Raw genomic sequence first — 12,017 nt, forward strand, 5'->3', positions numbered from 1 at the left:
CCGTGCAGTGTGGCAAGAATGGAGCGATTGGTTTTGGCAGAAGTGGAGCGTGGTGTCCCTGTCCCTCCTTACCATGGATACCTGGAAACCCTAACTCCCTCACATTTGTGAATATTCACTTGGTGCTGTAAATAAATCCTTGTTGAACTTTTTCCCTGAGTCTGCGCTTGAGTCTGTTTAGTCAGCCCAGACACTATTTGTCAGTGTAAAGAAGTTTATCTACACATTTTCTATCTTTATATCTTAATAAAAAAGGCACAATTCCAACAGCACATATGAGTTTTTCTACATGATAGATGTGTGAAATTACAGAAAAAAAAATTCCAGTAGCTGTTACACACTCATGAATAAATGAAGATTTTGTGGATTGATCATTTTGTTGTTTTATGTACAGTAGACAGTAAAAAACAGGAACTGTTCTGTGATGTCATTATTTATTTCTTAACTATTTTGGTGTTGTATGAATGGCAATGCGGGAGCTCTTTCTAACTGTAAAAGTTTTGAAAATAGATCTGGGACTCTCCACCCTGAGACTGAAGAAGCCTCTTGGATGAGAGGTGAAACGTCTTCAAGCAACTTAAAGAAGTCCAGACGCTTTTCTTTTCAAGCTCCTTAGACTTTGGAAAATAGAGTTAAGTCAAAAAATTCTACCATCATTCATATTTTCCAAAGCTGTCCAGCAGACAGCATTGGAGTCTATCCTGGCCCAGAGGACTCGTCTTTGACACCCCTGCTGTCTGTTAGTGGTTCAGTGTGATCCTATCCAGCTTCTTTTTTGAACAAGTAGGACAGAAGTCAGCAGGATTACAAGATCAATGGAAGAAATAACAAAAACAAACAAAAAAAGAAAAAATATTTTTTATCAGGATGAAACCAGGCCCAGGCCTTCAGAACAAAGCAAATGTCAGATAAAACATTCGGAAAAAACAATACTTCTCACAGCATTATTCAGTTTGATTAACTGTTGTTCTTAGTACTCAGTAAAAACAAAATGTGACATACAGGTTACCTTAAAGTTTGTCACAAAACACAGAGTAATGAACGTTAAGCTGGACATTCATAGTGTTAAAAAAAACAACAACAACAACAAAGAAACAAAAACATCAGAGAAATTTCAGACATGCTGTTTCAGGTGAGTCTGTTTGTCTTCATGTTTCTGTAGGTCAAAACCCACCAACATGAAGCACAGCAAAAACTGACAGAGTGATGATGAGTCTAAATGGTGCAGTTATCTTCTCTCCCATGCTGACGCTTCCTAGTAGGGGTGAGAAACAGGTGTGAGGTGTCAGCTGTCAGGTAGGTGATGAGTGAAGAACAGAACAGAATCCATTTCCTCTTCAAACTGCTGTCAGACATTATCTACTGCACTCTGATCACATCACTCAGACCAGCTGCTTTCTACAAAGTCTCATCAACAACATCTTTAGAAACAAACATCAACAACCAGGAAGCAGCTTCACCTCTGATCACACACACACTCAACTCTACTCACTCACCTGGAGGATCAACAACAATCAGGGTGATGATGCTGTTGGGGCCACCTTTGAGAATACCTCTGCCTCTCTTCCTGATGCGACACTCGTATGTTCCACTATCAGCAGTTGTCACATCCTTCAGAATCAGAGACACGTCTCCATCCTTCATCTGTCTGTCCTGCAGCTCCACCCGGTTCTTAAAAGATGGATCCTGGCTGGCTGGATCAAAGTGCCCACCCCGGTGCAAAAGGACATATGTTTGATTTAGATCAGGTCTGCTCCACTCTACTACTGTGTTGTTTTTGTTCTCATTTGGAGCTCGACACGGCAGCATGACGTTCTGTCCAGACTCAGCTGTGATGATTTTCTGATCTGAAAGAGGAAACAACACAGAGCAGAGAGACTGAAATTTTCTCTTCTAAGGCAGCCAATCAAAGTGAGATCAATAAGAGATCATTGGCCTACAGTTTTTTTTTTCTTTCTTTGTGATTCAGTGTCAGTCCTGCACTTTGTCTGCAAAGCATTCATCAGAATCAGAATCAGAATCGTGTTTATTGGCCAAGTATATGTGCAGACACATACAAGGAATTTGATTCCGGTAGATGGTGGCTCTCAAGCACAGCAATGTAAATCACACACACACACACACACACACGCGTCTATATATGCATTACACATGCATACACATACGCACACAAAGCTGTGTAAACCAACTATAAATAACTGATCTAAACTTATATACATAAAATACAGAAATGAGGTGGAATGAATACTACAGAATGTACATAAGATGCAGTTGCAGTCTGGCAGTGGGAGCAGTGTGACTGGTCAACTGTTTAGGAGGGAGATGTCGGCTGGTCCTGGTCTGGAGGCTTCTGTACCATGTCCAGGGTGTGAGGGGTCTGTGATGATTTTCCCTGCCCGTTTCCTGGTTCTTGAGAGGTACAGATCCTGGATGGAGGGCAGGGGGGCGCCGATGATCCTTTCTGCTGCCCGTACAGTCCGCTGCAGTCTGCTCCTGTCCTGTTTAGTGGCTGCACCATACCAGACTGTGATGGAGGAGCACAGGACAGACTCAATGACCGCAGTGTAGAACTGGATCAGCAGCTCCTGTGGAAGACTGTACTTCCCCAGTTGTCTCAGGAAGTACATCCTCTGCTGGGTCTTTTTGAGGATGGAGTTGATGTTGCTCTCCCACTTCAGGTCCTGGGAGATGGTGGTACCCAGGAACTTGAAGATCTTCACAGTCGACATGTATATGTTTAGTCCAACACAGCTTTCACTAAAAAGCCAATCTAGATCATGTTGGAATGGAATTGTTTGAAGTGCCTCAATTCTATGCTTTATATGAACTAAAATGCCATATATTATATGGCATATAATATGCTTTGGAGTTTTTACGTGCTTTGGAATTTGTATGTGCTTTGTCTCAAGGGGTCACCGTATATATTTATTTATAAATACATAAATAAAACCACAGGGTTTTTTTTCTTTTACATTAGTAATTCCTTTTGTGCATAATTTTATATTGTTGTTAATAATAAGTTAATTAAAGCAACAAGACAACCTGAAGAGCCGGTTGGGAGCCGAAAGATCCGTCTCTTTTTAGTGAGCCGAGCCAAAAGAGTCGGTTCTCTAAAAAGAGCTGGAAATCCCATCACTACTGTCTGGCATATTGTCAGACAGACCCAGAGGCTAGTGGTTCCAGGGCTACATTGCTTAATGTTCAAGCACTACACAACATTAAAGCTGATAAGCAAATACATGGAAGCAGAGAAGCTATACCAAACACACTGTGGGAATGAACAGTGAAGGGGAGATTTAGCTGGCGGCTCATGCCAGCTTACCTGATAGTAATTGTTTCTGGGTTAGCATGGGGCCCTGCCCCCTTGCTTCGGCAGAAGTATGGAAGCCCATACATCCCAAAATTGTTTGGAGTATGACATTTCGATGCCGATAGAGGATGGATATGATCAGTGTGTGTTGTGCTTGTCCCCAGACCATGCTTTATTATCCAGAGAAACCCCTGAATCCTGCATGAATTGCTTATCTTGCCAGCATGGACTGCAGAAGTCCTTGGTGATTTGCCTCTAACGTGCTCCCTCCTGAGGAAGGTGTCGGGTGTCAAAGCAGTCTGATACATCAGCCGGCAAGCGTGAGTTCTCCAGCCTGCAGCACTGGCTCCTTCTCCAGTGTATTGCCTATGGGTCGCTGGTTTGCTGACCCGGCATGGGCCCCCTCAATGAGCTGAGCTTCCTGGCTGCACCAGTTCTTATTCGAGTTTACTCTTCTGCTGCGAACAGCATGGAGCAGCTGCTGGGTGCTGCGGACGGACCTTGGGTTCACATCCCTAGCTCGGCCCTCTACTTCAGCGGCTGCGCTGCTGCTGCAGGCTGTGTTCCCCTGGAGTATTGCCTGCGGTTTGCCAGTTTACGTGCCAGTCAGACCTCGCTGTGTCTGGTACATTAGCAGGCGAGTGAGCTCTCCAGCCTGAGGCGCTGGCTCCTTGTCTGGTGTATTGCCCGTGTGTCGCTGGTTTACACGGCCAGCGGGGGCCCGCTCAGTGAGCTGAAACTTCCTGACTTTCCATGAGTGTCTCGTTCGAGTTCACTCTTGCTGCTCCCCTGTCTGTAGACGGCACGAAGTGGCTGCTACGCCCTGCTGATGGACCTTTGGATCACAGCCCCACTTGGGCCCTTCACTCTTAGTGGACTAAGCCACCAGCCCATCCCCAGTCTTCGGATCTTGTGGGTCGGCTGCTTGGCTCTGGGGACAGAACTGGGGCTGCATCTCTACCTCGGCCATCCTGCGTCCCTTACTTGGCCATCCCCTCCGCAGCAGTGGCGGGCTGACCTGAAGTGGCCACTCAGTTACAGTCCTTGCGTCCTACGGGACTTGCTCAGGCTAGTCTTGCATCTGGCAGACTGATGCGCCCCCCCACTCGGCCTTTGTTTCTGGCGAAGCCCTGACCGGGGTGGCGTGTATATATGTATATTTGTAAATAGTTCATTGGTACTTTCACTCTGTGATTCGGGTGCACTGTCTCCTCGCAGGGTGTCTGTCTTATATAGTTACCCTGTACATATAGAATATGTGACGGAGTGGAGAGATAGTCTCGATATGATAGAGAACGTACAGTTACATTGTAACCTTGGCTCTCTGAGTGAGAGACTCTCTCTCTCTTCAGGCCGCTTGGAGATGCATCCTGATCAAACTATCAGCAGTGTTTGCACAGCTGTTTTTTATACGTAAGCTGTGGAGTGTAAGAGTGTCTTAAAGAAATATCCACATGCCACGACCAAGGTCATACCCCGTACATATAGAATGTAACGGCGTGGAAATAGAGTCTCTCACTCAGAGAACAAAGGTTACAGTGTAACCATATGTTCACTCAATGCTCAGTAAACATCAGGTTCACAGAATCTGTTACTTGTTTTAAAATATAGTCTACTCCATTTCCACCAAGCCTCTTACTTCCTACTTAAACACAATCAATCAGTCAGTCAATAGTTATTAGTGGTAGTGTGTTAAAACTGTTATTAGTGAACTGCTGTTATTTTATACTTACCTGCAAACACACAGACAAAAAGCAGCAGAGTACAGCAGAGCGACTCACTCGCTGCAGTCATTTTCTCCTTTATCCAGTTCAAACTCCAGCTGTTAAAAATCCAAGGATGCTGATGTTTTCAGGAACAAAATCTGAAACTGTAGATATCAGGTAACTTGCTTTTAACAGTCTTTGTTTGATTTGAGGTTGAGGGTGTGTGTGCAGTGGAAAATCAGTTAGTGGGAAGGCAGGAGAGATGCATGTCTGAGCATGAAAGTTAAATGACAGTGAAGTAACAGCAGTAACTTAGGAATGTGGGCTTGAAAAAAAACAAAACAAAAACAAATCAGCGACCAATATAGCCACCTTTCTTTGCAAGGACACTCAAAAGCCTGCCATCCATGGATTCTGTCAGTGTTTTGATCTGTTCACCATCAACATTGCGTGCAGCAGCAACCACAGCCTCCCAGACACTGTTCAGAGAGGTGTACTGTTTTCCCTCCTTGTTAATCTCACATTTGATGATGGACCACAGGTTCTCAATGGGGTTCAGATCAGGTGAACAAGGAGGCCATGTCATTAGTTTTTCTTCTTTTATACCCTTTCTTGCCAGCCACGCTGTGGAGTACTTGGACGCGTGTGATGGAGCATTGTCCTGCATGAAAATCATGTTTTTCTTGAAGGATGCAGACTTCTTCCTGTACCACTGCTTGAAGAAGGTGTCTTACAGAAACTGGCAGTAGGACTGGGAGTTGAGCTTGACTCCACCCTCAACCCGAAAAGGCCCCACAAGCTCATCTTTGATGATACCAGCCCAAACCAGTACTCCACCTCCACCTTGCTGGCGTCTGAGTCGGACTGGAGCTCTCTGCCCTTTACCAATCCAGCCACGGGCCCATCCATCCGGCCCATCAAGACTCACTCTCATTTCATCAGTCCATAAAACCTTAGAAAAATCAGTCTTGAGATATTTCTTGGCCCAGTCTTGACGTTTCAGCTTGTGTGTCTTGTTCAGTGGTGGTCGTCTTTCAGCCTTTCTTACCTTGGCCATGTATCTGAGTATTGCACACCTTGTGCTTTTGGGCACTCCAGTGATGTTGCAGCTCTGAAATATGGCCAAACTGGTGGCAAGTGGCATCTTGGCAGCTGCACGCTTGACTTTTCTCAGTTCATGGGCAGTTATTTTGCGCCTTGGTTTTTCCACACGCTTCTTGCGACCCTGTTGACTATTTTGAATGAAACGTAGTGATGGGTCCAGCAACACTGATGCACCGGCGCATGTATCAAGCTCACCTAGCGATGCCTGTATCGGTGCGTGCGTCGCTTTAAGAAAAAGTCACGTGATCGATACAGCTGCTGTATCGCTCATTACCAACGCGCCAAGCTGTGTTTAAAAGGTACCGCATCCGCATCTGTCAACGGAATGAGTCGCCACCAAAAAAACCCCACAAATTGACTCTCGCAAAGATAAATAAAAATACACATCTTTCCATAACAAAATGGAAATGTTTCTGCTGTGTGGGATCATTTTGATCTTTTAACTGCAAATAGTTTGTCTGTCTTTGTTTCAGTGTAATCTATCAGAATAGGAAAAACAGCAATGTGACCTGCAGTGTAAATTATTTATTTCATTTTATGCAGGATAAATGTCGCATCTGTTCTGCGGAGCTTTCTTACAAACAAAAGCACCTCCTCAGTGTTACAGAGGCATTACAGAGCCAAACATGAAAATGAGGAGACAAACACACTGAGAATGAACTCAGGCAGGCCTATATTGACACTGAACAGCTTTATCAACACTTTTTTTTTATTAATATGTGTTTTATTATTTTGAAATCAAGCATCTAGGAAGACTGTTCTGGACCAGGCAGTCCTGAATTTTATTATAAAGGACTGCCAACCCCTTAGTATTGTGGAGAGTGTCGGAGAGAAACATTCCAAGATCAGAGGATCCTTTAAGGTACTGGGGGAAAGGAAGACATCTTATCTGAACCTTTTCCACCTGGCTTTACAGTGTTTGTGTACCCCAGCTTCATCTGTGCCTGTGAGTTTTCCAAAGCTGGGGAAATGGTGTGAAAACCCCCCCGCAATAGACTGAATGCAAAAACATTGGATAAACTTATTTTTCTGAATAGAAATTTATAATAAACTCTGAGTCAATTACATTTAAATGGGTAATGTTATATTCACAATACTTTCATTTTAATTTTTACTTTATGTCATTCACAATATATTTTAAAGATGTCTACAATATTTGCAATGTAAAACATATAAAATGATTCCATGGAAAGTACAATACCTTACAGTGTATACACGTATGACTATGTCATTGAATCAGTGTCTGTTGTGAGTCTCAAGTAAGTTCCCTGCAATGATATTTAAGGTCCAGCAGGTGTCAGTATGGAGCAAAACAGCAACACTGTGTCGACACAGCATCGATACAGTTTGGGGAATGTGCTGAAACGCTTCACGAGGCCTCATCTACTCATCACTAATGAAACGCTTGATTGTTCGATGATCACGCTTCAGAAGCTTTGCAATTTTAAGACTGCTGCATCCCTCTGCAAGATATCTCACTATTTTTGACTTTTCTGAGCCTGTCAAGTCCTTCTTTTGACCCATTTTGCCAAAGGAAAGGAAGATGCCTAATAATTATGCACACCTGATATAGGGTGTTGATGTCATTAGACCACACCCCTTCTCATTACAGAGATGCACATCACCTAATATGCTTAATTGGTAGTAGGCTTTCGAGCCTATACAGCTTGGAGTAAGACAACATGCATGAAGAGGATGATGTGGACAAAATACTCATTTGCCTAATAATTCTGCACTCCCTGTATATCATAAATACACAGAAAGTAACGAGGGAAGTGGAAGCACACGGGGAACACAGCTGAGGACAATTACACACGACAGAGTGGGGAGGACACGAAACTGAAAACGCTGACACCAAGACACGGATCTTAAACATAACACAGACAGTACACAGAGACAGCAGAGAGAGAGAGAACACGATTGAAAGAGGAAAACAAAGAACACAAGGAGTGGGAGCAAAGCACAATAACTCACATCACCATATACGCAGTCGCACAGAGGACAACACAGGGGAGAAATCTAATAAACAATACTGAACACAATATCCTAGGAAACCTCAACATAATGCAAAATATGACAGAAAACGCAGGACACTTAAACTGTCGGGTCAAAATGACCCAGGACCATGACAGGAACATCAATGAGCGTATGTTAGGTTTTATTACACTACCCTACATTGAGAAATAACAATTCAGCTGCTTTCCAAAATATAACTGACCTAAGCCCATTCAGTGATGTCCAGAAAGTACTAATAAAATATTCTATCATGTACAGTTTTGTCCCCAAAATGTGATTTTTTTTAAAGAAATTTTCATTCAAAATCAGTTTTTTGTGCTTTCTCAAATCCTAAACAATGGCAGTTTAATAATCTGGAGACAAAACATCATCAGGCACGTCTGATTTTTTTGAGTAGATCTTTACAATATAACCCATGCTGAGATGGTTTAGGGGATTATTTGCCCATATCAGGTTACCTGGTCATTCTTAAAACTAACTTAAACAACATTTTAAACATTGCAGCAAAATGAACAGGGTCTACATGGCCTACTGTACATAAAAAGAAGGGAGACTAACTGATCCAAATGCCTGCAGGGAAATTAAAGTGATATGACTTCATTAGAAAAAGTGCACATTTCACTGGTGCCTACAGGCACAGTCCTGTCTGGGCTTGAGCTGTTCTCAGTTTCTGTAGTTAGTTTCAGTCTCTGCTGGTTTAACAAACATTAAAGGAGAGCTGAATAAAAGTTACAAAGGCTGGAAACATCTCTAATAACAAGATTAAAAGAATGTTTCTTCCTCTTTGAAATCTTTGGTGTCAAAGGTCAAACTCAGCTACAGCCACAGATCTCAGTCCAGATAGATATTCAGAGTATCGTCAGAGCAACAACTTTAAAATCGATTGAGTACCAGGGCTCAATCTGTTTAACTGAATACATGAGCAACCACAGGAAATAAAATCACACAGAGAGGAGAGCTCTGAGCAAAGGATATTATTTGAATAATTAATAATGCATTATAACTCATTACTGCAGGACTTTGTCTGTCTTTATAAACCCATATATTATAAACTTACATTGATATGTATGAGTTGGTAATCACTGTGCAAAAACAGCCATTCACCAACTGTGACAAACGTCCAGTTTTACATTGGTACTCTTCACTCTGTAATAAGAGCTTCCTGCGGTTGTCTTTAATCACAGATGCATGTCTGAATGGTGACTCAGAGCCAAGCCGACTTCACAATCCTGGATTGATGAATCCAGGATTCAGATCTAAGTCTAAATCAGATGAAGCATTCAAGGAAAAAAAGACTTCTCACAGCATTATTCACTTTATTCAACTGTTGCTTTCAGTACACAGTAAAAATGAAATGTTACAAATAAAAATAAATGTAGGACACAGGTAAGACTGTAAGACTTTTGATCCCATTTTAATGGCTTGGAACAGTGCACAGAATAATGAACATTAGGCTGGACTTTATATGTAAATACAATGTAGAAAGAGTCATGTTTTACTCAGTCCTGCATTACAGGAAGTTACAGGAGACCAGATATAGACTTACATGTAGAACTACTCCTCATCTTGTAAGATTTGTACACGGCCTCAATCATGAAGCAGCCATGTTTTGTTTTTTTCAGATGTGGGAGTGTCCTGCTCAGGTTTAAACTCAGGATCAGAGCTGCTAAACTGAATATAAAAAAAAAAAATGTGTTGCTCCGCTGAATTAAAAGACAAAAATTCCACAGTTTGCTAAAAGTGAATTTTCTGTTATAACACCACCCACTGAAAACTTTCCAGTTCTGGGAATATTTCAAATCCTCAATGAAAACAGTGTCAACTCAGAGTTCAGCCGGAAAATTAAAGATAAACATTTTTTTAAACTCAGAGACAATGTTCCCTCTAATTTTTCACGTGTCTGAGCGAACACACAAACTCCCTGAGCGGACACTTGGACCACTGTGAGCGACATCAGACGTGTGCACTGTGGTCACGCCAGCATCAAATCCATCCAAGTTACATGGTTTATGAAAATAATCAAATTACAACATTTACATTTATGTTAGACTACTTTTAATTAACTGCTTTAGCCCACTTACAATGAAAATTTTTAAAAAAAAATCTATTCATTGACCTGTGTAGTATGTTAACACTATTGGAAGTAAAAATAACTTGAACTCCAATTTCGAAAACACAACTTTCTTTTTTTCTTTTTTTTAAATAAAGCTCTGACTTGTATTATGAGTATGGGTCTGTGGTCTGGGAGAGAGTCCTGTCTGCAAAATACAGAATATAATGACCAAAGTTGGGCAACTAATTATATAGTTACTTCTTCAAAAAAGTAACTCAGTTTGGCAAACAAAGTTTTTTGCAGCTATTTGTTTTTAAAATGCAGCCAAGGCGTTTTTAAATAAACATTATAAACTATTTACAGAACAATCAGCTGTTCTGCATCAAATCTGATGCCACACAAATTATTTGTGCCACTCCAAAAACTAATTTCTGTCCCCTATGAAATAAAGGAGAACAACAGCCTGATACCTGCAGGCCTGACAACAGGAGATGTATCACTCCTGTAACACCTGTAACATTCAGCAGTCGCCTCATTGTTCTGACACACACAACGAAACTATTGACTACACTACACACTAACTACACAAGATTTGTGCTAAACGTCTCAAATCTCTCACATCTCAAACACCGCCGTCACTCCTAAAACTTCCCCCCGTTTCTTAACAACTAGATGCCACGTTGCCATATCATTTTTGGATTGGTCGACATGGTACTTTTCGGACGAATAGGAAAGTGAGAGGGGGGTGGGGTTTGTGTTTGCTCACAGGCGGAGAGTGCTTTCGAGCCTTTTTTCTTATAATACGCTGTTTTTACTGTTTCTTCCCGCAGTAAATATAAACAACGATAGTATTCAGGAAGGAAACTAAACATTGTATATATTTTTATGATAACTCTGGTTTTACGTGGCCTATCAACACAATTTAAAAACTGGTATAAAGTCCACACTTTTTCTGTCAGTTGTTCCGTCTGTCCTGCTCACATCTCCAATGGTTGAACACGTTGAATAGCAGAATCTGCTATTAAGCGTTTTTTTTAATCTATTTTTGACCGGATTTACCTTGATACCATGTACATTGTAACATACCCATAATAGACCCATTTTTGTAATATATCTATATCATGGCTAAAGCACTTCTGAATGGATGCAAACTGCATTTCGTTGCCTTGTACTGACATGTGCAATGACAATAAAGTTGAAATCTATTCTATTCTATTCTAGTTCATTCTCCATACCAAACAGTTTAGATTCAGCATATACAGATGGGCACAGAAACAAAAACTACTTTCAACCCAGTTCACTTTAAAACAGCAATATGTCCAACTCATTTTACATCGATGGCCAGATATGGTCCACTTCAGCTTCAAGTGGGCCAAATGAGTGAAAGTCCACTTTCTGTCGCGGTACCTGTCTCCCCGGCCAGCTCTACTCAGAAATGCCACATGTGTTTTGTTGTTTCTCTCACTTGTTCTCTCTTGAATCCTCTCAGCCTGAGTGGAGCTCAGCACGTGTTCCCGCCTTTGGCCCACGCACCTGCAAGCGATTACTGACTTGCGCCTCGTTATCCAGCTTCTCCAGGCCGCTACTTAAGGCAGTGGCTCAGTGCTTCCCGTCGCTGGATAACTGTACAACTCATGTTAGTGTAGCCTGGCTCTAACCTTCTCTTGTGTTTCCCTGTGATGTCCTGGTTCTGGTCTCCTCGTCTGTTTGCGTACATAGATTCCCTATTTGTCAGTGTAAAGAAGTTTATCTACACATTTTCTATCTTTATAGCTTAATAAAAAAGGCACAATTCCAACAACACATATGAGTTTTTCTACATGATAAA

General features: G+C 41.9%; 1 protein-coding gene across 1 annotated transcript; it reads right to left on the reverse strand.

Annotated features, from left to right (window-relative positions):
• Nucleotides 1-342: 342 nt before the first annotated feature.
• LOC109199343 (V-set and immunoglobulin domain-containing protein 1) lies at nucleotides 343-5,270 on the reverse strand. The gene is made up of 3 exons (XM_019354644.2): nucleotides 5,044-5,270; nucleotides 1,497-1,847; nucleotides 343-1,255 (listed from the first exon to the last, which is right to left on the reverse strand). Exons 1-3 carry the CDS (start codon nucleotides 5,102-5,104, stop codon nucleotides 1,164-1,166), a joined length of 504 nt encoding a protein of 167 aa, XP_019210189.1. The 5' UTR covers nucleotides 5,105-5,270; the 3' UTR covers nucleotides 343-1,163.
• Nucleotides 5,271-12,017: the final 6,747 nt, after the last annotated feature.

This window comes from Oreochromis niloticus, linkage group LG3 (assembly GCF_001858045.2).
Source record: "Oreochromis niloticus isolate F11D_XX linkage group LG3, O_niloticus_UMD_NMBU, whole genome shotgun sequence".
NCBI classification, from domain to species: Eukaryota; Metazoa; Chordata; class Actinopteri; order Cichliformes; family Cichlidae; genus Oreochromis; species Oreochromis niloticus.